This window comes from Onychomys torridus, chromosome 4 (assembly GCF_903995425.1).
Source record: "Onychomys torridus chromosome 4, mOncTor1.1, whole genome shotgun sequence".
Classification (NCBI taxonomy): Eukaryota; Metazoa; Chordata; class Mammalia; order Rodentia; family Cricetidae; genus Onychomys; species Onychomys torridus.
In genome coordinates, this window is record NC_050446.1 from 94,331,233 (window position 1) to 94,356,710 (window position 25,478).

The 25,478-nt window shown below is 49.4% G+C and overlaps 2 protein-coding genes across 2 annotated transcripts in view; both read right to left on the minus strand.

The window, feature by feature from the left end:
- Sptbn5 (spectrin beta, non-erythrocytic 5) overlaps positions 1-6,352 on the minus strand; it is a 44,381-nt gene extending 38,029 nt beyond the window's left edge. Inside the window, exons 1-5 of the mRNA XM_036185018.1 lie at positions 6,236-6,352; positions 5,910-6,077; positions 3,132-3,248; positions 1,317-1,474; positions 683-911 (exon numbers count right to left, since the gene is read on the minus strand). Coding sequence (XP_036040911.1) covers positions 683-911; positions 1,317-1,474; positions 3,132-3,248; positions 5,910-6,077; positions 6,236-6,346 — 783 coding nt within the window. The 5' untranslated portion in view covers positions 6,347-6,352. The remainder of the gene's footprint in view (positions 1-682; positions 912-1,316; positions 1,475-3,131; positions 3,249-5,909; positions 6,078-6,235) is intronic.
- A 4,138-nt stretch (positions 6,353-10,490) lies between these two features.
- The window catches only part of Ehd4 (EH domain containing 4), a 71,930-nt gene continuing 56,942 nt past the window's right edge, over positions 10,491-25,478 (minus strand). The window contains exons 5-6 of the mRNA XM_036184480.1: positions 20,891-21,055; positions 10,491-12,812 (exon numbers count right to left, since the gene is read on the minus strand). Coding sequence (XP_036040373.1) covers positions 12,276-12,812; positions 20,891-21,055 — 702 coding nt within the window. The 3' untranslated portion in view covers positions 10,491-12,275. The remainder of the gene's footprint in view (positions 12,813-20,890; positions 21,056-25,478) is intronic.

Below are 25,478 nucleotides of genomic sequence, written 5' to 3' on the forward strand. Positions count from 1 at the left end.
ACGCCTCGCAGCCCACAGAATGTCAGGGACATTGTATACTCAGACCCGGGAGTCTGCCATACTCTCTCGACAATTGGCTGAGACCACGTCTTGCCTTCCTCCATCTGATTTTGCCCCTTCAGCCTCAAGCGCAGGTTGAGGCCCTACAGGCCGACCCCCCCCCCCCCCCCCCCGCAGACTTCTTGTCCCTTCTTCCCTGCGCCCCCAGCCCCTAAATCAGCTCCCAGTTCTTGACCCCACACCAACATTAGGACACTAACCCTGAAGACAGCCCTTCCCGGTCTCAGACTCTGCCATCGCCTCCACAGTGTGAGAGAGCCCCCCAAAAGCATGGACTCAGTGCAGCGCCTGCTCAACAGAGCCTTGCTACGCCCGTCCTCGAAGATTTAGTTCTCTAAGCCTTTTAATCCCATTAGAAGCTGAACAGCTTTTGAGGGCAGTGGAGGCAGAGGGCCAGAAAGGGCCACTGCTCCCCTGGCTTCTCATGTATGCCAGGCACGGTGCTAGGTACTTTAATAACACAACAGCCTCCATGGTTCAGGAGTTATAACCTCTATGTCACATATGGAGCACAGAGAAGTGAGGCAATTTGGCCAGAGCCATGGAGCCAGTAAGGCATGGGGACAGCCAGTCAGACAGACCTGCCCCCCCCCCCCCCCCCTCCCCCCCCCCAGTCACCAACCTTAGCCAGCCTCCTCTGTGCCATCTGGCCCTGGTGCAGCCGGGAGAAATAGTGGTAATACAGGGACACGTAGGTCATGATGGAGCGCTCATCTGGGTGCGGGGCCGCCACATCCTCAGGGTCCAGCAGCTGAGTAATGCCTAGCTCCTGCTCAGCCACTCGGAAGGCAGAGGAGAGGTTGTGCAGAGGGTGATCCGGACTCAGTGAGCCATAATCCAACAGGTCTGGCCTGGGCAGAGAGCAGGACGTTTCCTCAAAAGAACGGCATGTTTCGGCTTACATCAACCATCCACTGCTTACCATGACAGTGTTTTCCTCGGATGGTTCTGTAAGCCTCAGGCTGGAGCACACGCAGGGCTTGATGGGAAGGAGGGTTAATGTAGCAGAGGGGCTAGGACCCAGGATGTGGTAGGGCATCCCCAAAGGGCAGACACTAGCTAGAGAGAGGACGGGGAAGAAACAAAGCACAGGACGTAGAGAAGGCAGGGGTCAAAGGCAAAGCTGCCAGCTCTGCCCCTAAGGGAAGGAGGAGGGGCAGGCTTAGAGCAGGGATTGAACCCAGGTACTTTCCATTGATGGCCCCACTTGTCCTTCTCTCTCCAGGCCCAGGGGTGCAGAGGGTGTGTAGATGCACCTGTGAGCGTGGAGGAGGGCACTGAAGCCAAGCCCATCGCTCCAGCTGCGAGAGAAGTCAGTGATGTTGACATTGGTGTAGCTGGCGGTCTTCCGCTGGCACCACACCAGCAGAGCTTCCTTAGCAGACAGCCAAGCTGCACTGGCCCCGAACTCCTCCTGGAGGAACAGGGCAGTGTGGGCGTGTGCTGGGTGGGCGGAAGGTATCAGAGCCTGCAGGCTGTAGCAAGGGCAAGGCTTTGAAGCCTGGACAGGGGCTTTATTAAGAGTAAAAATGCAAGTGATAGGGAGAGATTGTGGGGGACAGGGGCACACTGAGACTCCCCATGGAAGGGAGGATGTGAGAAGGCCAAAGGAACCTCTTCGGATAGCAGCCTTCATCTCTGGACCAAATCCCCAAGCAGTCTTCCCAAGGGGTCTTGGACAGATCCCCAGGACAAAGGAAAACCTGTTTTGTTTTGTATATATATATATATCTTTTAGGGATGGTGGGAAGATTGACAGCATGGGACTTAGTTCAGTATAGCATTTGCGGCCAGGAACATAGAGAAGCCACATATCATACTTTGGGAGCTGTCAGGTCACAACCTGGATTGTTTCATAACTGTCCCAGAAGGGGCAGCAGGGAGGTGTGATCTGATTCAGGGTATGAGATCAAGTCTAACGAGGAGGCCTATGGTCTAACACTTCAGGTTTTAAAAGGAAGTCTCTTCCCCCCCCCCCCTTTAACTCCCTATCATGGTATTTTTAGTATAATGTACTATGTTTAGTAGTATATTTAGTCTATTTCTTTCTCATACTTCCCCCTCAAGGCCCTTCCTAATAAAGCTAATTCCTGAAGAGTAATTATGTGTCAGTTCCTTTCAGTAATCAACAACCCTTCTGATGGGCCAGCCATGAAGCTAACCGACCTGAGGCCTCACAGAATAGAAAGTGGGCCTCACTACATTCCTGTCACCCCAGGCACAAGCCTTTTTACCTCAGCTTTCTGTCCTCTGTTGCCACTGTTAGTACCTATACACCTCCATACACCACTGAGGTGGAGTCTCTTTATATATTCCATTTCCTCTGGTGGGGCCAGTGAAGTGTATAACAGGACACTGTCCAGGATCCCAGCTAATCAGGGAGAGGGCCTGAGGTGGCTGCAGAGGGTGCTGGGAACTGAACTCAGGTTGTCAGGCTTAGCAGCAAGTACCTTTACCCACTGAGTTAATTCATGGGCCTTCAGATGGTGAGTTTGAGAAGCCTCCCAGAAGTCTCAGACCTATGACTTTTTTATTAGGGTCTCACTCTCTAGCTTGGCTTGTCCAACCCACTGGCATGGAGTTGGGGGTGGTGCTTTGGAAATCATAAAACAGAAACTTGATGATATAAGGACATTCTGCTTCTATTTTCTGACCCAGGTAGAGGGGGAAAGAAGGGATAGAAAAAGATGGAGATGTAGAAAATACTGCCTTGGTGGTCTTCAAGATCTTTGGGACTTCATAAACCTCTGAGCTAGGGTCCCTTGGTATATCTAATCTCTGCTGGTGCATTATGGTGTAGTGAATGCAGGGATTCAGTGCCAAACAAACCAGGAATGGAAGCGGCTGGTGGCCAGCCACTCTGCCTGTCACCAGTGAGTGACTTGTCCCCAATCAGGATGAAGTCCTGACTCTACTTCTTATGTCAGCACATGGTAACATCCTGGGTTCTTTGCCCCTGGATGAAGTATTTATTTAATGAACACCAAGTGGGTGGAACCACTCTGTCCTGGGGGGCCTGAGGTGAAGCCAGGGATGGGCTAGGCCATGAGGTACTGGAGAATGAGACATACCCTGTCCAAGGAGATGTGAGAAATCTGGAAACGCAGAATGATGACCCAGAGGAGTCCCAGAATGAGTGACTGGTCTCCATCCACAATGTTCTCTGGCCCGATGAAGGGTATGGGCACCTGTGGGCATGGGTGATTGGGCTAAGCCATGAAGCCTATGTTCCTGAGAAACCTAGAGTCCAGGAGGCTGTGAGATGGGAAGGTCCTAGAATCCACCCTCCTCCAGCCAGAGGGCCTTCAGGGAGAGCAGGCAGTGGACAATGTCAGGAAAAGGATGGCTTTTTGAAGAGTTGGGACATTGGCCCAAGTCTCCCTGGGTGTTCTCAAAGCAGGTAGTGGACTGGGTAGTGGACTCTCATATGCAGAAATGGGGGAGGGGGGTCTCAAGTGAGTAAACAGACAACAGCCAGTGTCTGTGCCTCCTCCCATTGCTGCCACATCTCAAGGGGGTGGCTGGGTCCAAACCTCAGTCCTCAGTCAGTATTTCAACACCAACAGAACCATTAGAAATTCAGGGTCCCCAACTCCATCCATCCAGATTCTCTACAGCCTGGGCCCAGGAATCTGCCTTTGAGCAAATAGTGGCTCGCTCTGTAAGCACTAAGAGTGAAACCTCTGGTCTAGAGCTTGTTCCTTGGAGGAGAGGACCGTTAATTCAGGACAGATACAGCAGGGCCTCACAGGATCTGCCCAGTACACTCTGGCTCCATCTTCTCTACCGAAATCATGTGGCACCAAGGCAGAAGAATTCTGAGATCAGGACTCTGGCTTTGCTTGTGGCAACCTTGGTGCCTGATCCTAAAACAGGCCTTCGTGTCCTGGCACAGGCTGGCTGTCCCGGCTGTCTGAAAATATGTCCCCCAGATGTCCACACGATTACTCCCTTTCATCCTTTCAGCCTCTAGTTTGGTGTCGCTTTGCCCACATGGCCTATTTCAACCATCTTATTTGAAGGTGAACCGTGACATTCCCTCCCACCTAGACACATGCATCTGTTCTGTCTCCTACTACATAAACATACACCTAATACACACTACTACTCCCATGGTGGGGGTGCTGGCTTCGCTCCCCAATATGTCCTCAGTTCTTCATAGAAATTTATTACTGGCATATACCAGTTTGCAATGATGACCTGAACGAACAAAGGAGAGATGCCCTGTAAGACCAGAACAGCTGTGAGCGGCTCACGGGTCCCGCGAGAGGACCTTCACTAGCGGGTGCACTCTGCTGTACCTCACAGGTCCCTGAGGAACACAGCCTGCACCCCGCCTCTCCCTGGCCTACTCAGCCCTCTGTATTCACCTTAGTGTGGAGGTGTGACACCCGGCTAAAGGGGAAGCTTGTCTGTTCCAGCTCTCCAGCATCAATTCTCCCAGCTTCAGGTTTAACAATATCAGCTGATCGATGAACTTGATCATGATGGGAGGAAATCAGCAAATATTCAGACTTCGGTGTGGTGGTAGTGGTGGTGGTGGTGTCTGTTCATATAGGTGTGCGCATGTTGCGATATTGTTATTTTATGTTGTTATTATTATGGGTATAATATCCCAGGGTAGCCCCAACTTGAAACCCTCCTGCCTCTGCTTCTCTGGTGCTGGGACTAATGATGGGAGCCTAGGAATTACTCAACCACTGACTCCGGGGGGGATCAAAGCCGTGGTTGAGCTGGGGCAACTCGCTTGTCCAGCCTTGACTACAGTTGCCTCACGTGTCTAGAGTCAAGGATACCCCCTCCACAAGTGTCAGTGGCCTTGCTGTATAACAAAACTCATAAGGAAGCTGGGTGTGGAGGTACATTCCTGTAATCCCAGCATTTGGGATGTGGAGGTAGGAGGGTCAAGAGTTCCAGGACAGCATATGACACAGGAGTCTGAGTAGCCTAGGCTGCACAAGTGAGCTGTCTAAAACACCACCACCAGCAGCAGCAGCTCAAGAAGAGCTGCAGGCCTCACATCCATCCTGGATTCCTGGAGCAGCCAGCCGGCCCATAGGGCCCCTGTCGCTGGATCTGAACAGGGCCTGGCTTTCTGCTGCTCCAGGTGCTGGGGAACCACCGTTGCTCCCCTCCAATGGCTTTTGTCCCCCTTGCTTTTGGCTCCAGGGTGCTGCATGTCTCTTCCATCAGAACACAGGAGCTGGGCATACTTAGGCTCAGCCCAGCTTGGGCCAGATCCATGGCTTCACAACTTCTGAGCCAACTACCTCCCAACTTCAGTACCCAAGGCCAGGAGCCAGTTCGTCGATATAATAGGGTCCTGCATGGCCCAGTGGCGCTGGCCACGAGGGCCCCTCTGTGCCGTGGGAACTCCTGCCTCTTTTTAATGCCCATCTCTTTGGTTTGTGTCTTTCTCAGGTGACTCTGGTGCCCTCCTGAAACTCTTCTCTATGCCAACCTCCTGTGGGCACACCTGGGCCCGGCTACTTGGCTAACCATGGTTCCTGCCTGATAAATCATTCTGGATCTAAATGTCCAGGATTAAGAACTGAGAAGATTAAGAACACTCAGACAATTTCAGCCAAGAACCTGCAATGCTCCCTTATCAGACAGGGATGTTTTCAGTCCTGACAGGGATATAGATTGTTCCTGCTGTGGCCAGCTGGTGGCTGTCTAAGTCAAGTGCACTCTGCAGGAAGAGCTTTGCTTCTGGCTCTTGAGCCTCGGCTGCACCTCTGGTACTCAGGCCCAGATCTCCTGCTCGGCCTGAGGGCTAGCCCTCATATGATGACCTCTGGTTGCTGCTCACCCAGCTGTCCATGCAGAACCCCCTTCCCAGAACAAACCTTGGCCCTGAGGAAGGCTAGTGCATGGCTGCTGTTCTCCAGGAAGTGCACACGCAGGCGGCCTGGGCTGGGTGTTGGCAGGGCCTCCCCAGAGATAAGCTCCAACAGCCGCAGTAAGTGGGCACCGTCAGCAAGCTCTGTGTACAGGTTCTGTATCCTGATGCCTACCTGAGGAGTGGATTGGGGCAGATGTGGGGTCAGCCCAGCATCTCCTGCTCACTCCATTTTAAAGCCCAGGAGGTCAGGCTAGAATGCTACAGGCCGGGGATCCCACAGCAGGCCCCTAGGTCACTGGCCAGAACTGGAGGCGCCCAGGCCATACTTACCCGGCCCAGACGGAAGATGTTGTTGATCCATTTGGTAAAGGTCTTCTCCTGCATCTGTGCGTGCTGAGCCTGGAGCTTGCGGACATGGCTCATCTCATACTCAGAGTCCATTGCCAAACTTGGACTCAGCAGGGCCTCCTCCTCAAGGACAGTGCTGCTAAGGAGCTGGAGGGCTGAAGGGGAAACTAACCTCTGAACCTATAGCTCTTTGCGGGTGAATGGCAACTGGATATTTCCCTGTGTCTGGAGGTGGTGAGGGTATGAAGGCTCGGGGGCACTGTGGGTACTGATGAGCCTCCTGCCAGAAGTCTGGGGCCCTGTCCTGCCACAGTCCCCATGAAGGGCAGGAATTATGTTGGAACCTAAGCAGGTGAGGAGCCTGACAGGTAGCCTGCACTAGAATGACCCAGAGTCACCCTACCCCCAACTTTCCAGAGTCTTCTCCGAACCCTTGCTGCTAGTCCTATGCCACAGACATTGGCCCCCGCTCTTTGGCTTAATTTTGGCAGGCAGAAGGAAGACGGGCATCTCACCTTGGCAGTTGATGTCCGGGTCCTCGCTAGGAGGCCCCACTGTTGGATGGAGGAACAAGACAGCAGGGCCTGGGGAGTCGGGGAGACGACCAGAAAGGTCAGGCTGGAGCTGGGGCCACAGTCTGGCCCTCCCCTTTGCCAGCCTGTCAGGGGTAAGGGCACACAGGCGGCATTGTCCTCCCACCTGCTACAGGGCGGAGCCCGGACAGGAGGAGGTGGCTCAAGAATGTGCTAGGCTTACTGCTAAGGGCTGGCCCCTCATTCTTTCCCCTCCCCTGGCTGCTTCCTGCTTAGCAGGTGAGGCTCTGATGGTCTTGTTGGCTCTGGTGAGAGCGTTGCAAGTCTGAATGAGGCATCGATGGTCAGGGCTTCTGCATGAAAGCTGTGGGCTCACCTCCTCTTTGCACCCCATCCCAGGATGATGGGAGGAACGAACTGACTGACAGCCCCTCCCTAACCGAGAACAGCCACAGGGAGCTGTAGCATCCTGTGCTCAGCTTCTCAGGCTCTGACCAGCTCTGGGCCACAAGCTCAGCTCAGCCAAGTATTGAGAAGGCAGCCGGTGACTGTTGACGGCGAGAATACCAGGGAAAACAGCTTCTCAGGGGTGGGCGGCAGCTCCCGCTCACTGCTGCCCTGTGAGCAACAACCCCTCCCAGATACTGTCTACCAGAGGGCCTGCTCTCTCTTTTCATAAGCCTTGGTCACAGGGACACTTCCCTGTACCCCCTCCCAAAGCCTCCATCTCAGAGACTGTGGGCCCAAGTTTAGTTAGTTGTATGTAACCCCAGGGCAGGGGTGCATTCTTCCTCTGACTGCAGCACAGGAGGAACCCTCTCTGCATGGCTCCAAGGAAGATTCTGGAGGAGACACGCAGTCTTTGGGGTCCCTGTTTTGTAGGGGAGCCTCGTCCTCAGCCACTCCACCCTGAAGGTGCCCAGTCTCTTCTGTAAGGGAAAGCTTTCAGAAGAGCCTTCGGGTCTGAGGGAACCTGTCCTCGGCCCCTCTGGGTTTGTGTGGTGTGAGGTCAGGCCAGACAGAGCTATATGACTCCTCGTTGATAGGTTTAAAAAGAACAATTGTTCAGTTGTTGGATGTGGGGCTGGAGGGATGGCTCAGTGGTTAAGGGTGCTCTTCCAGAGGACCTTGGTTCAGTTTCCAGCACATGCAACTTACAGCCACCTACAACTCCAGTTTCAGGGCATCTGATGCCTTCTTTCTTCTGCACACACACACACACAGTGCACATACATACAGGCAAGCACTCAGACACATAAAATAAAAAGAAATAAATCTTAAAAAAAAAATAAAGAAGGGGACTGGAGAGATGGCTCAGAGGTTAAGAGCACTGACTGTTCTTCCAGAAGTCCTGAGTTCAATTCCCAGCACCCACATGGCTCACAACCATCTGTAATGAGATCTGGTGCCCTCTTCTGGCCTGCAGTCATACATGCTGTATACATAATAAATAAATCTTTAAATAAATAAATAAATAAATAAAGAAAGAAAGAAAGAAAGAAAGAAAGAAGCTGTTGGATTGGGACTAGAGGACTGCTCTCCTCCCCACACCTCCCCCTGCCCCAATGGCAGCCAGAGCCACCGCTGATTGTACAAGGACCAGCTCCTCTTTGGCTGTGAATGATTTAAGCCCTTGGTGAAGGGACAGTGTGGTTTGGAATCTTTGCCAAGTGACTGACTTTTCTATTTGAGCTGTATTGAGTGATATAGATGGAGTGTATTGAAGATCAATCTAGCAGGAACAAGCCTTCAGGTGCTGTTTGATTCAGCATCCCTAATGACATCACTGCAGATCTGGGTTTCTTATGCCTTGCTCAATACCTCCTTCCAGCCAGCCCAATGACCTCCCTATCCCCCTCCTCTCAATGCCATGTATAGCCTTGTACCAATAAGGCCCCTGCTTTATTATAGTTCTAGAGAAGAGGGAAGATGGAACATCTTCCTAAGTGCTGGGGTGGTGGCTCTTCACAACTGAGTTAGAAAAAGTGAATATATACTGGCGTCTCTGACTAGAGGGATGAAATACTTTAATTGGTTTAAGCTAGACAGGATCCATCCTGGGAAGAGGGGAGGGGTCTACTACACCCAAACCTCATGGTTCTGGGTGATAATGAAAAGGAATATGCTGTGCTGGATGATAGCCCAGGTTGGCATCATCACAAGGGTACAGGGGTGACACCGGGAAAAGCCCAATGTCTGCACAGGTGGCACACACTTGAAGTGCATGTGAGAGGGCTACACCTCAGGAATGTTCTCAGCATTGCCCCACCACACAGCCCGGCAGTACCCTTCCCCACAGTCCCTTCAGCCTGGGCTTTTCCTCTTTCTCAGGTGAGGTGTGATGTGGAGGGTCTTTGTCTCCAGTGATGTGACTCTGTGAGACCTTTTCCCCAGAGGATGCACGAGGAATTGGGGTCACAAGGATGGCATGGAGAAGAGGCATACTCTCTGGGCTCTTCCATCTCCCTTCAAAATGGACCCAAGGGACCACTTTCCTCTTGAAAAGTGGGAACAGTTACAAGAAGCCAGAGCCAGTGTGGACTGACACTTTTAAATAAGATTTTTTTTAAAAAAAAAATAGAGGCATTGTAGATTTACTGTTGCTAAATACTGTGTAATCTGATATATTCTTGAATTAGGCCCTGGGTTACTTGAATAAACTCAGGTTCCTGGTTCTGGGGTCTTGCTGTTACATTGAAGCATGAGGTGATACTGTCTAGCCATCTGCTTACCCCACAAACAGGGGCATGTCCACATGGCCAAGGGCAGTTTCTTCCTCCTTGGCCTCAGCAGGACTCCACTGGCAGGTGAGGATGGCAGGACCTAGCTGAAGTGCTCACTTCCCCCCACCTGCAGTGGCTCCTGTGACCCGATGCCATGTGCTGCTTACAAACATGGCCTTTGGAACCAGGGAGAGAATGAAGTAGTTGGGTAGTCGCAGATGACATACTTCTGCCTTTCTTCCTGTACGTAAACACTCTGAGATGGCGTCTTTGAAAACTGGGCTTATGTGGTATGTGGTTTGGATATGAAACGGACTGAAGGCTTGGTCAACAGAGAGGTGATTGGACCATAAGGTTCTGAATTTATCATGGATGAAGATGAACGGATGATGATGAGGAAGCAGGTCCCTGAGGCACGCCTTTGAAGTATGGCCTGTCTTGGGTCTCCTTCCCTCTGCTTCTTGGCTGCCAAGAAGCAACAGCCTCCTCTGCCCTCACCTCAGCACCACAGCAATGGAGCCGGCTGAACCCGCCCTCCTGCAAACTGAATTATCAGTGTTTCTGTGACACACAGAACTAACACTTGAGGGTGGGGCAGTACAGTCAAGGTGAGCAGACAGGAGGCGTGGAGAGGGCATTTTGAACAGTCTAGGAACCTTGTGTTGGTTCTGGGAAGATACAATCTTTCATTTGCTCACCATCTCTGGTGTTTTCCTTTCTGGTAAACTTACCAGGAGGAACAAGAGAATATTATGAAAAGTAGACCCATGGTTTCTTTTAGTTCAGAACATCACCAGGTCAGAGCAGGGTGAGGCTCAGCTGCTAGGCTTCTCCCAGCAGAAGGTGGAGAGGAGCGGGCAGGGAGACCCCAGAAATCTTAGCCTGCTGTCCCTAGAAAGGCCTCCTTGAGGTTCTGTACAGAAGCCATTTGGTCCTATCTACCTAGAACACACGGACGCACTTTAGAGACATCACGAGACATACATTTGTGATTATATTTATGTAGATATATGGCAACTGTGCAGAGGAAAAACAGCAAGACACCTGGGCGGGGAGGCTGCCCTCCCAGGCCACCACGCATTGGGCACAAGGGTCCTCACACCACAGAAATGCCTGCACGCAGTTACAGCCCCAGGATCAAACATTGCCCTCTGTGTTAATCAAAACACACTCATTCAAAGGAAAGGCACACCATGTTTCTCTTAAAACTACTGTCCTTTAGAAAGTAAGATAGAGAGCATGATGGTGACATTCTCCCTGGTTTTGAAACAGACTGTCATGAAACTAACAATGTAGTTCAGGCTTCAAACTCACGGTAACCCTCCTGCATCAGCCCCCCAAGTACTAGGATAATAGATGTGAGCTTTTAGCATTTTCTCTTAAATCTACAGTTCTGACCCTGAGGTTGCCATAGGCAGGCAATTAGGGGTAGGGGTATGTTTTTCTGAATACCCAGGGGCACAGTTCAGATTCATTCATTTGTGGTACTGTCAGGGCCGGGCCATGTGGTCACTGCTGTGCTGTGACACCTACTACATAAATGATGGCGCAAAGTGTTCATCAGCTGAACCACAGAGCAGGCATGTGTTGGGAGGGGGCTCCTGCACCTGAATAAATGGGTCAGAGAAATTCAAAGGCTTGGAAAGAGCACTGAAGGGTGTGTGCGCAGACCAATCCTGGCCCCAGACGGGCACTTCTGATGGGAAGCACAGTAGCGTGGGAGAAAAGGTGTTACACAAAAGATTGCCACAGGAAAGCTTCATCTTGTGAGGAAAACACAATTCAACACAATAAAATGCATATTTTTCTTTAAAAATCAAACAATGGTGTCAATCATCAAGACACTGATCTCTTCCATTGACAGCTCAGGATGGAGCTAGTCTCTCTTCACCTGGGTCCGAAGTCTCTAGGACTACACAATTCAAGACAAGGCTTTGTTGAATTTAAATTCTGTCACCTACCAAAAAGCCTTGGGAACATTCAATGGTCAAATGGCACACTTAGTGACAGATGGGAACTGTCTTTTCTTAAGTCTGATAAATTGACTTTGCTGCAACCTATTGGGTGAACTGGAAAGAAAGGCCCATCCTTAGACTTCAACGTGATCTGAAACATTAACTAGAGGTCTTGCCAGGGGCTGACAGAGGTTGTATATTCCAAATTCCTAACTGAATCCAGCTTTGCTTGAGGGAGGCTTGCAGGGCCATGCAGCAGGTGCTGGGACAAGGCAGGTTTTCCTGGCCTGGCTGCCTGTTCTTCTGAGGACTGCAGGAGGGAGGCACACACAGACATGGAACATCCTCTCTCGAACCTGGTGTCAGTCTATAGAGAGCAGAAACCCTCTGCTCTGTTCCCCCTCTAAATATAGCAGGAAACACGGTAAGAAAAACAAATTAGGTCACTTATGTGCTCCTCAGTGCCCTCTGAAGGACTGAGAGGGTCGCAGTAACACACTGCCCAGCACAGCCCTGGACTCCAGTCAGTCCCCAGCTTACTCCCTGACTTCCCCAGAGTTCACCAGCCTGTGTCCATGCCTATATTTTTCTTTGGATAATTTACTTTTCTTCTTAGACTTCTAATCTCCATATATAGAGCTCTTCTCAATATTTTGATAGAAACTTAGGGATCCTAGAGGGGAAAGGGCCTCATCTAGTGTCAGTGTCTGCCCTTCCCCACCCTACATAGAGGAACTGAGGCGTGCAAGCCAGTGGCACAGCAGGCTTCAGGCCCAGGCACCCCCTCCTCTTCCACCCCAGCTGTGCACCCTCAGTCAGCCTTCGGCAGGGACTTCCTGTGAGAGGGGGGCACGAGGTGCGGGGGCAGGCTGTTGGGTAGCTCGTAGCCATCCAACTTGATCTTGATGAGGTGCTTGGCTAGTGCGAACTCCTCCTCGTCCAGCATGCCGTCACAATCACAGTCGGCCAGCTTCCAGATCTTGCCCAGGACACTGTTGGGCAACTTGGAGGTCACCATTTCCTTCTTGGCATTGACGCCTGAGATCTTGCCATTGATCGGTGATAGTGTATAAAAGAGTTCATCATACACGGGCTTGTCTTTAGCCACGACCCACTCTTCCTCATCAGCACCCTCCTTGGCCCCCTCCCCGTAGCCCTGGTTGAAGGGCCCCTCTGTGGTGCCGTCAAAGGCACCGCCCTGCACCATCTGTGTGGGCATGCTCATCTCTTCCTGGCTGATAAGGCTCATCAGGGACGAGATCTTGTTGCTCAGCATGTTGTCCACGGCCTCGATCAGCTTGGGTTTCAGGGAGTGGAACTTGGTGAAGTCATAGTTCTCAAGCTGTTCCTACAGGAGGGGAACCAGATTTGGAGTTAGGGTCTCTGCAGGAGGCGCTGGAGGGAGCTGGGTCTCCCTGAAAGCAGACACCCCACCACACCCTCTGCCTTTCAGAACTCTTTGCTGGGCCTCCATGTCCAGGCTCCCATGCAAGAGGGGCTCAGGAAGAAGAAACAGCTTCAGGACTGAAAGTGGCTTTTTGTACAGTAGCTGCTCTCTCTGCTTAGCAATCCCCTAAGGCGTTGAAAAAAACCTTTCACCTGTCTTTAATGCCCCTGAGGATTAGTATGTTCTCAGAAAGGTTCTGCTCCACACTTCAAATATGTTTGTAACAATCAAGGGGGTGAAAAAGGCCAGTATTGTAACCTTGTTTTACAATCACATGGGCTATCCAGATGGAGTTAAGACTACAGTACACATCTGCTAACTCTTTACTATGCTTTGCTGAAAAACTCAGGGACAAGAGGGAGCCCGTGCAGACGCTGCCTGGATGGTCAGGATCTGAAGCTGGGTGGCCCAGAGACCTAGGGTAGAACCAAACATGCGAGAAAATCAACGAAATGACCCTAATAATAGTCTTTATACGCGTAGGGTCAGTGCCTAGCCCGATAGTCATCCAGCAGCTTATGGGGCAGATGCAGAGATCCACGCCAACATCAAGCGGAGCTCAGGAACTCTGCAGAAGAGGAAGAGGCAGGACTGTAGGAGCCCAGGGGTTGAGGACAGCAGGAGAACACAGAATCCACTAAGCAGGGCCACAGGGGTTCCCAGAGACTGAAACGGCAACCATGGAGCCTGCACGGGTCTGCACCAGGCCCTCTGCATACACACTGTGGTTCTTTAGCTTGGGGTGCTGTGGGACTCCTAACAGTGGGAGAGGGGGTGTCTCTGACTCTTTTTGTCTGCTCATGGAGCCCTTTCCTTCTACTGGGTTGCCTCGCCCAGTCTTGATAAGAGGATATATGCCTAGCCTCATGACATCTTGAGAGGCTGAGTTTGGTTGATGTCACTGGGAGACCTGCTCTTTTCTGAAAGGAAATAAAAGAACAGAGGATCTGGGGGGTGGGAGAGGTTGAGAAGAGCAGAAGAAAGGGAGACCACAGTTGAGATGTATTGTAAAGAGTTAAGATAAATTAAAAATCATTAAAGATTGGGAAAAAACCTTAATGACTACATTTAGAAAATTAAACCTATTATTTGAGAACTTTGTAGCTGGCTGTATGTGGTACTAAACACCTATAATCTTAGCACTCAGAAGGTAAAGATTGTAGAGTTGCTGCAAGCTTGAGGACAGCCTAGTCTACATAGCAGCACCTTGTCTTAATTCCCCTAGCTTCTGATGAAATGAACTTTGCCTTTGGATTATTTGAAAATAATACTGATGTAGCCTGGGGCACGTGCTCCTTGGATTTAACCTCTTTAGGAATGAGCCTAGAACCGGAAACCTGCAGGTTCCTGTCAGGGCTGTGGGAGTCCTGTAGCTGTAGACTAGTCAGTTATTTCAAAAGTATGCACAAATAAGCACAAGTTGAAACCTAGGGCTGAGCACCATAAGCCAGGTCCCAACAGGTCTCTACCCCATCTTTTGGGAGAAGTGGCCTGTCAGCAGGCTCTAGAGAGGGTTAGGGAGGAGGGTCACAGAGGCTTCATGGGTAGTGATAGAGAGCCCTTTCTACCTAGTTTGTCTTTGCTTACTCACACATCCATATTTGTATCCACCCACTTGCCCACCATTTACCCCCCCCCTTCATGCAGCCATCATGTACCCACCCCCTTATCACCTGTCACTATCGCTTGCTGTGCATCAGATACTCTCCTGGGTCCAGGGACAGGCCCTGCTTTAAAGGAGCCTTGATTACACTGGAGGAAGAAGACACCAGCTGTTCGGTGTCTGTCTACTTCCAAAAAAGACGTGTAAAAAGGAGAACACAAAAGAGAAAAAAGTCAGTAGAAAGGAAGAACCAAATAATTGGAAGGGAGAAGGGACATCACCAGGTGTCTGAGGTTAAGGAAGGCTATTTCCTGCAAGCACATACGAACTCAGTTCCTTGGATACCCAGGGAGGACCTCCTTTGTTCATCTTTATTCACTGCTATGGCAGAAGGGACTAGAGTTAAGCTTCCTCTGGCCTTGAATAAGAAAAGCTGTCTAGGCCCTACCATCAGCAGACTCAAAGACATAATGAAAAATGGTCTTCCACATTTTTTCCGAGCAAATGCAGAAGCACTGAGAGTGTATGTGCATGTGTGCATGTGTGTGAGCATGTGTGTGTGTGTAGGTGTGTATGCCTGTGCACACAAAGAGGCCAGGGGCAGTTGTCAGGCACCTTCCTCTATCACTTTTGGCTGATACTTTTGAGGCAAGGTCTTTCCCTGAACCTGTATTTCTCAGGTAGGAGCATGCCTCCGTGACCTTCCAGTTTCAAGCCCCTTCAGAAGCAGAGTTCCAGGCATGGGTAGAGCCATGTCCAGCTTTTACATGGGTGCTCGGTCCAAACACTGGTTCTCATGTGTGCACAGCAAGAACTCTTAACTGCAGAGCCACCTATCATTTCTCTAGCCAATGGCTGAGTTGTTGGATTTTGTTTTATTTTTTGTCTGTGTGTGTTGCGGGAATTAAACTTGGGGCAAGTGCTCTACCACCAAACTCTATATTCCCAGCCCTCACTGCAGTTTTTATATGTGGGTATTTCTGTATGGGCAATTCTGGATAGAGTGAGGGTATGGAGGTAGAGAGGCTATTCACTTATGTAGTTTCCTGGAGATGAGACAGGGAGAGCCCAGAAAGAAGCCAGTCTTGGCTATTCTGGACAGAAAGAGTGTGATGGGCTATTAAGGGGGGGGGGGTGGGGAATTGGCATGGACAAGTGCAAACTTTCACTGTAAAACAAATGGGAAAAGTAGGGAGTGAAAATAAAGATTTAAGCCAGGCATAGCATGTGCCTCTAAGGCCAGCACTTGGGAGGTGAGGTAGGAGGGTCAAGAATTCAAGGTGAGCTCATGCAGGGTGGAGGTGAGGATGCAGGCATAGTGGTAAACACCTTTTATCCCAGCACTCTGGAGGCAGAGACCGGTGTTCCTCTGTGAGTTCCAGGCCAGTAGGGCTAGACAGTGAGACTTCGTCTCAAAAGGCAAGCAAGCAAGCAAACAAATAAATGGAATTCAGGGTGGGGACTGGAGAGATGACTCTGTGGTTAAGAGCATGTTCATATTAAAATGGCAGAACCCCCATTCCCAACACCCATGCTGTGTGGCTCACAACCACCTGTAGTTCCAGGTCCATGGGATCCGAAATCCTCTTCTGACCTCTGCAGATAACTGCACTCTCACCCACACAGATACACATGCATAATTGTAATCTAAAATAAAAATAAAGAGATTTCTGTCGCTCCAGGTCCTACTGTCTTTTGAGTGCTGGGATTATCGGTGTGGCGACCACACATGGCTAATCTAACACTGAAGAGCTACATAACATAGAATCACCTAGTAAAGTCATTTTGTAGATAGATATGGAAGCTATGCCTAGCAAAGAACAAAAATTGTGATCCTCGGCCGGGCGGCGGTGGCGCACACCTGCAATCCCAGCACTCAGGAGGCAGAGCCAGGTGGAACTCTGAGTTTGAGGCCAGCCTGGGCTACAGAGTGAGATCCAGGACAGGCTCCAAAGCTATAGGGAGACCCTGTCTTGAAAAAGAAAACAAAACAAAATGAAAAATGTGATCTTCAGGGTGTGGCGGGTCAGGAATTCTGTGTTCATATTTGGAAAGCAGCCACAGCACTGATACTGCAGAAGGGCAGGTTCAGAAAATGACTGCCTACCGTGTCTTCGGAACAGCTCTCCCAACACACTTGCAGGCAGCCAGCACTGTGCCATCTAGGCTGCTGGGCTGCAACTCAGCAGTCGGCACCTGGTTGAGCACTTGAGTAAGACAGTCCTGCTTTCTAAAATGAGTTCTCGATTCTGGGTCCTGCCTCTGATGAGAGCCACCAGGGCATCACCTCCCCCGCCAGCACCATACAGTGCTAGCAGTACTCGGGACTTCTGCGGACAGTGTCACAGTCAGCTGAGGGACAGAGGGGCCGGTTGAGGAGGAAGGATACATAAACATTCCAGTGCTGCTGGGTAGGAGGTCTGAAATCCCTTTGGTGCAGGAACACCTACCCCATCCCTGGGGAATGAGTCTGAGCCCTGAGCACACAAGAGTCCCTGTGTCTGGCAAACAGACATGTGGGAATTATGTCTGCCCAAACTGTCTACCAGCCTGCAGAGGACAGGGATTCTGATGGCAGTTGTATGAGCAACAAAGGGCCAGTGGCCACAATTTTGCAGGCATGACTAGAAAGCAGCAGCTATATCCGCCCAGCAAGCACACAGAAAGTAAACTCTGGTCTCTGTGGTACTTACAGACCTGAGCAGGGATGTGGAGGACAAGCTACTGCCCTCCAGCAGCAGGACAGGTCCAAAAAAGCAGTCTTTTTTATTGGGATAGTCATGCAGTCAGGATTTAAAGAGATCAACAATTGTGCCACTGGGTCCAGAATCCTGGAGCTGCTCCTACCAAAGACTAGGTTCCTATCCCAGTCTCAAGCTGGGTTATTTTTGCCCAACTCCCAAAGTTCACCAGAGCAATTTTCAAATATGTGGTAGGGACGAGCAGATGGGGAAATGGCTCTGCTGCCCTCTGCTGTTAAAACGTGGTAACTCATCCACATGGGGGTCAAATTCTCGACAACTGAGTAAGCAATACCACTAGAGTGTTTCTAGTGTTCTCAAGCTGCAGGTCAGTAGTACTGCACAATAGGCCAGAGTCCCTTGGGACAGGGCACAGGAGACACAGGCAGCTTGTCCTGGTATTAAGGGAATGGAAACACACACTTGGCTGAGTGTAACAGATGTAAGACCCTCTGACCAGGGGACTCTTGAGAGGGGGAACATAGACTTAAAGCCAGCTGTGGTAAACCCTCCTCATGACCCTGACATATGCCCTGTTCATGACTATTATTTCCAAGCTCTTTCTTTTGGTTTGGTTTGGTTTTTCGAGACAGGGTTTCTCTGTATAGTTTTGGTTCCTGTCCTGATCTTGTTCTGTAGACCTGGCTTTAGCCTCTACCTCTGACCCAGACACTGAATGCTTGTTGCTGAGGATGCTAGATCCTCAACAGCCTCAGGGAAAGGAGCATGCTCAGCATGTATTTATTGAGTATCTACTGCATTCTAGACCAGTAGTTCTCAACCTGTGGGTCACACCCCTCTGGGGGGGCTGCTATCAGATATTTACATTGTGACTCCTAACAGTAGCAAAATTACAGTTATGAAGTAGTAACAAATTAAGTTTATGGTTGAGGGTCACCACACCATGAGGAAAATATTAAAGGGTTGCAGCATTGGGAAGGTTGAGAACCACTGTTCTAGATCCTGGGGAAGTAGAGTGAGCATGGCATGGCTCCTGGACTTTGGAGTTACACCCTTATAAAGAGACACTGAGTCGCAGCCATGAAATCACTAATTACACTGAAGCCCACAGCATTCATGTTGCAGCAAGGGGTGTGTCACTAAGGCAAAGACTAAATTATTCTCACTCTTATCTTCAATGTCTGCCCATTGATGTATTCCAGGGCCTAGGACAACGCTGGCCCAGTAATTAACATTTTCCTGGATGAGAGACGTAATGAGCACACATGAACAGGACAGCTCCAAGGGTGGGGCTCCTGTCCTGCCCGAGACACTTGGGCTCACCGAAGATACTAAATGTGGGTCCTGACCATGGGGATTCTCAGCATAGGCTTCCACTCACCCCGACTCCAGCTGAATGGGCTGAGGCTGCTCCTGAGACTCTGGGCTCCCTGACTCCTTTCCCGGGGATTATCCTTTGTCCCAGCTCTGGGAGGCCTGGGTGTCCTCTGACCCAGATGGGCCCAGATTAATTTTCATAAACAGCTATAGTTCTGGAGCCTGCTCTGTTATGGGAGCTCACCTATGGGTCACGTGAGAGCCCAGAGGGGCTCAGCAGAGCTGCAGGGTCTCAGAGAGTCTCTATGTGGTGTGGGCAGTGTAACAACAGCTAATGAGTGCACATATGTGGTGTTATAGCACATGGTGGGTACTTAGTAGTTTTCAATTAAGCCAAGATGCTAAGTTCCCTTATGAAAGGTACAAGGAAACAGCTGTTCTGCAGCTAGGCCATGGGATGCAGGGCATAACCTGAATATAAAAGAAAGTCTCAGCTGGGCAGTGGTGGTGTACACCTTTAATCCCAGCACTCAGGAGGCAGAGGCAGGTGGATCTCTGTGCGTTCAAGGCCAGCCTGGTCTACAGAGTGAGTTCCAGGACACACAGAGAAACAAGAATTAAAAAAAAAAAAAAAAACAAAAAAAAAAAAAAAAAAAAAAACCCAAAAAACAAAAAAGCAGTCTCTGGGAGACAACTAACCACGAATGCTCAAGTTAGTTATCTTGTGACCCAAAGCAAAGTAATTCCTCTTCTGAACAGAATACCCATTTTATTGCTAGAAAGAAAAAAGGTATCTCTGCATTTGTCATAAACAAATTTCCTCCTACTGGGCTGCCGCATCCCGCCTCCACCTGAGGGTCTGTGCCTAGTTATGTTGTACTCTGTTGATATCCCTGCAAGGCCTGCTCTTTTCTGAAGGGAAAGGGAGGGGCAGCAGATCTGGGGAGAGCAGTGGGGGCCAGGAGGGGGGAAGGGAGGCTGCAGTCAGGATGTATAGTGTGAGAGAATAATTAAAACAAAAGAACAAATAATTTGGCTAGATCCTGTGACCAGATCATACCAGAAGCACCCACCTTGACCCCAGGCATAAAGAGCTGCCACTGGAATAGTGAGTCATAGTGAGTCTCCCCCCACCCCCGACCTTGCACCAGCTATGTGGTGTTTCCTTTAAAGCTGACCTCACGTCTATTTTGTCTACTCTCTTTCTCCTCCTCTCCCCTCTGGGGCCCTACCTTAGGCATACTCTCTCTCTAGCCATTCTCTGTGGCTTGGAGTGAATGATAGAACAATTGGTCTCAAGGGGAAACCTATGATTAGTCTACCCAGGAGTTTTTGAAAATGTGCAACCAAATTTGAAATGTATGTATGTGGCTTACATCCAAATCTAGACTTTAGCTTCTTATGCCCACGAGGGTTCATGTTCCCATAAGGCAGTGACTCCCAGGCCAGATACATAGGCGGGCCATACTCTTCAATCTTCCTTGACCCACAGGACCCGAACAAGCTCCCACTGGGCAACTGCAGAATCATCCACCTTGTAGATCTTGGAGATATACTCTGGTCTGGCAACCCACGAGATGTGAGGAGACAAGCAGTCGGATGACATGGCTACCTGAGTTCATGTCATCTGCCTTAAAATAGAGAGGACTGTGGCCCTGTGCAGATGTGAACTGCACTGGACAAGAAGATGGTGACCTTGCTCAGAAAGACATTCCATCACTGTAAGGCAGTGTACACTGGTTGGACCAAAGCAGCTAAAGGCAGGCTCTATCATGGCTTGCATGGAACTGCCCAGAGCTAAAGGGCAGCAAAGGGAGGTTCTGAAATCAGGTTGGAGGCCACCGACACTAGCCTTTCAGCAGACTTGTTGCTGAATACAACAATGTACATCTGTGTCCAGAGCCCCAGCTCAATGCTCAGCAGTAGCCTGTCCAAGCATACTCCCTTGCTGTATGGCTGCAGGAACTATCCAAAGTGACCTTCAAAGCCAAGCCCAGCTCTAATTCCCTTCAGGTTCTGGGAGTCTGAAAGCCAGGGTCACCTCAACTTCAATGCCAACTCTGAGCATCATCTACGCATCATCTACAAGGCCAGGCTGTCTGTAAACTTTCTCGAGTAAGTTCACTGCCCTCTGGCTAATTGTCTCCTCTTTAAAAAGACATATTGGAAGGCAAACAATATCTGCTTTAGTCATTGGAGGCCATCATCACGGGTCATCATTAGGAAGATGACTTCATTGCATTCTCCTTCATTAAACTGTGAGTCTTTCTTATGTTTCCTGTAATCAGCTAGGTGTTGTGGCAGGGAATTGTAGTTTCCACAACTTCCTCAAGACATTATTACAGGGCTCCCAGTACCTGCATGGCCTTGACTTCAGGGAAGTCCCCCGCAGAAATCTGGTATTCTCGCTGCAGCTGAACATAGATTTCTGGAAGCCTGAAGATAAGTTCTCGCTTCTTATTTTCTTTTCCAAATACATTTGGCATTTCCTTCTTCAGGTAGCTGATGATGTAGGCATGTACCTAAGGGGGATATTCCAGGTGAGCACACACACTACTCTAGAGAAGAGATAAATGAGACATATTCCCATGCAGGACTCTGGTCCTCAGCAACAAGAGAAGGCGAGGATCCAGGAACCAGACAGCTTAAGGGGAGCTAGAATGTACTTCCAGAGCTCCAGAGAGCTGGTCTGGACCAGGTAAACTGAGAGCTGGACTTGAGGAATGTCTAGAGGAACCAGATGTGCTGAGACCACACAGGGATGGTGAGCAGAGAGAACCCCAACATCAAAGGCTGGGTAAGGGGGAGGGCCCAGAATGTGACAGACAAAGGATATGGGATGACAGGGCAAGGGAAGAGGTGACATCTGAGTTGGGCCTTGTGAAGAACAGTAGGAGACACAGTGAGTGGAATAAGATGCTAACGGGCTGGGGGTGCATTTGGGGTGTATCATGCACATGGTCGGGGGTGGGGGAGGTGGACTGCCTCCAGACCTTGCTTAGCAGGCATTAGGAGCCCCTGGAGGATTGGCAGGGAGACTCTTCTGACCTAATGCTTGCACTAATGAAGGCTCTCCAGGGTCAGAGAGGCCAGAATAACGGTGAATGGTGTGAGACTTGGTTGAGAACCAGGCAGGGTGAGGGAAAGTTGCACAGAGAATGTCCCTGGGATTGCGTCTTCAAGTCTGCTCCCAAGAAAGGGCAACTAACGGTAGCCTCTGGGTGGCGATTCTGGTGTCTGGGCAGGAAGTGGGCAGACCCTGAGTAGGGAGGGTCTCCACTGTGACTAACCAGAAAATGTAGAGAAAGTTCCACCTGTGGCCTGTGGGCACCAGGAAGTGAGACTGGAGGCTGACTGTAGTTTATCTGTACAGGAGCAGTGCCCAGTGCGCAATGAAGCATTATCACCAGGCATGATCACGGGGCATACCTCAATGGGCACAATGCTGAGATATTCATGAGTGGCACTAACAATTTCTGTATGAGACCAGCTGCATGGGACCAGCTGGATGAAAAGCTCTCTCTGGGGAGGAAACCCAGACACAGGAGAGGGAAGCCCCCAAACCCCTAAGGGTGAGCAATCTCCCCAGGAGGGTACTGCATTGTCTGGCCTGTGGCACACTCTCCCCTCCGCTTTCCCATTCTTCCATTTACTTCCAACTTCAGGTAAGTGTGTTCATTACCAACGTTTTCTTTATAGAACTTCAAATCTACAGAGTAATTCAGAAGCCAAATAAATAGCTAAAATAGGAAAGGATGAAATTTAAAAAATAAAACAGCTATGTAGCCTGGAAAATGCTGCTAAAGAAAACAGATTTCATTAGAATCTTAGGGAAGAAGGAAATCAGAGAGAGTGAGCAGATACATCCCCAGCTTGGCTGAGGGCCTCTGGGTGTACACGCATACTGGGTGGGGTCAACAGAACTGAACAGTAATGCCATCACATGTAGTTTGCAGAGGCCATCTGAAAGTGCGCAGTGGGCTGTATGGCTATTGCTCAGGGACCAACTTCTTAAAAGGTGGTTAACTGAATGCAGGGCTATAAAAACCTGACAACTGTTAAAGCTTCCTGAATGCACAGCCACCAAAGATTAACTCAAAATCAAGTTTGTAATGAGACCGAGGTGTGTGACTTCACAGCAGCTTCACATAGTACAACATGTGTACTTTGCACTACGCATGATGTCACATCATGAAGTGCCAATAAACTGTTTGAAATACCTCTGTTCAGACTGAGACTATTGTTTGTGGGTAATAAATTTTGTGCAGTTAATGCTGGGTATGGAAGCTGAGACAGGAGGTCAGCCATGGGCTGAGACCAGCCTGGGCTACACAGTGGGTTCCAGGCCAGTCTGGGCTACCGAGTGGAACCTATCTCCCACCTGCCTTCTCTGAAAAAAAAAAAATCTGCAATAAACCCAAGATCCAAAAGGTAAACCCTTAGGTGAAAAAAAAGTGTGATTGAGAAAAGCAGCCATGTCCTACTGAACAAGAGTTTGTTTATTCTGTTCAGATCAAAGCTGTTACCCAAACCACGTGTGATCCTAGCAGTCTTAAAGAGGACTTTCGGGGGCTTTAGAGGCATCTGAGGTCAGCCTTCAGAGAGACAGGTTTCCATATATAGGCGTGGGCACTGACATCCACAAAGCCCAGGCAGGGACGGAGCTATTTTTAAGCCTTTGCAGTGGATAATCATTAAAGGGCTCATCACCACACACTGCACAGTGATTCTCATACTCTTCAGCCTGTATCTGCCTGATGAGCTACAAAATGCCTAACTTCTCCAAAAAGGAATTTGGCACTGCAAACAGGAAAGCTAGGCCCCACACATCACATGTGACTAAGAGGAAAATAGGTCTTTGACAAGCAAACTAAATTCCACAGAACTCTAGTGACCCCCGAAAGTCACTGAGCTCTCCTCTCCTTCCCCACCGCTCCTTCCTCAAAAGTGGCTTTGTTTTCCTGTGGAGGGAAGATTTCCAAACGGGTGGGGCCTTTCCTGGCCTTGTGAGGACGGCTCGGAGAGCGCACTTGCCTCCTTTTGAATTGTTCATCTACCCCTAAGGAAGACTGAGGTCCACACAGGTTTACAGAAGAATAAAACTAAGTTCTATTCCCAGACTCTTATGTGGGCTTTCCTAAAAGAGCTTACACTGAAGAATCATGCAGTAAGCTTTGACTGGTGTCTCAGAGCAAAGAGACTTCTGGTAGACCACCTTCCTCTGATAAAGGTGAGGAGGTGAGGAGGCTAACGCGGAACACCTGAAGGTCTCTGTTCTTAGAAGCCAGCTTTGAAAGCATACAAATAGAAAAGACAGCAAAGTCACCCAATTTCCAGGCTTTTTGTTTGTATTATTAAAACCCCATATCACTGTGAGAGTGTTTAAAATAAAAACACAAGCTGCAGAGCTCCAAGAAGCCAGGAGAGGACCATGGGACACTTAAAGCCCTCAGAAGATCTACTAACACTTTGATTTTGGACTTCCGGTCTGCAGACTATGAGAGAATTTATTCATGTCATTCAACCTATGGTAAAGCAGCCACAGGACATTTATACATGCTATCTAATCCGGCCTTTTCCCACCCCTTAGTCTGGTCCTCTGTGTAGACCTTTTTCTTCTTTTTCCCCATGCCAGGACCTTGAGCACACTAGAGAACTGCTCTATCACTGAGGTATACCCTCAGTCCTTAGTGCTTTGCTCCCTCATTCTATAGTCCTGGAGGCTTTGAGCTTGTGATCGTCCTGTCTCAGTTTCCCAAACGCTGGGATTACAGGTGTGTACCATCACTGTTTTCATTAGGTACTTCTAGATGTGAACTTAAAACTGATCATTGTATGGCCCAGCAGCAGGGGAAATGGGCACTGCACCTGTTGGTGGTCTTTACTTACAAGGAGTTCAAGTCTGGGGTGGGAAGAGAAGTGAAGGGTAGGGATGGGCTGATGTTCCCCTGAGAAGGCTGGAGAGATAGTACTTGCTGCCGAGAAGGTTGTTGTTCAGACTTTTCCATGTTGTTATGCATATCAATATTCACTCTTTTCCATTACTGAGTACCATCCCATTACATACACGAGTCATATTTTGGCCATATTTGGCTGCTCTAAATGAAACTACTATGAGCTTTTTTAAAAAATGAGGATACAGTTGCTTTCCCTAGGTGGGCCATGAATTCTGTGACTGCTATCCCATCAGCTGACTCAGATCTCATATCTCTTAGGTGATATCTGAAAACTTATCCTTCATATATTTTAAAATGTTCCTTGTAGGTTTTCTGTGGATAGAAAATTTTCTAGAACAAGTGGAATTACAGATTAATATATAAAGCAAGATCATAAAGTAAGGAGATATTGCAGATGTGCTGTGGGATGCTCTGTATGTCAAATGTGTTGCTCTGATTGGCTAAAATAAATAAAGTGCTGATTGGCCAGTAGCCAGGCAGGAAGGATAGGGTAGGTGGGACAAGGAGGAGGAGAATTGTGGGAAGTGGAAGACTGGGAGAGAGACACTGCCAACCACTGCCATGACAAGAAACATGTAAAGTCATAAGCCATGTGGCAAAGTATAGATTAATAGAAATGGGTTAATTTAAGATAGAAGAAGTAGATAACAAGAAGCCTGCCATGGCCATACAGTTTGTAAACAATGTAAGTTTCTGTGTGTTTACTTGGTTGGTTCTGAGTGTCTATGGGCCTGGCGGGTGAGAGAGATTTGTCCTGACTGTGGGCCAGGCAGGAAAACTCCAACTACACAGATGCTGTTTACATTGGATGTAAATTAGGACTTTTAGGACCAAGCAGACTACTTGGGCTTGGGATGTGTATTCTGTAATATTCCCAGGCTGTGAATCAGTTCCAGGAAGTATTGCCTTTTAAAATATCAGGCTTTCATGTATGAAGTAAGGATAAGGATGCCCAACTGTCAAGTAACTGACATAATCAAGCAAACTG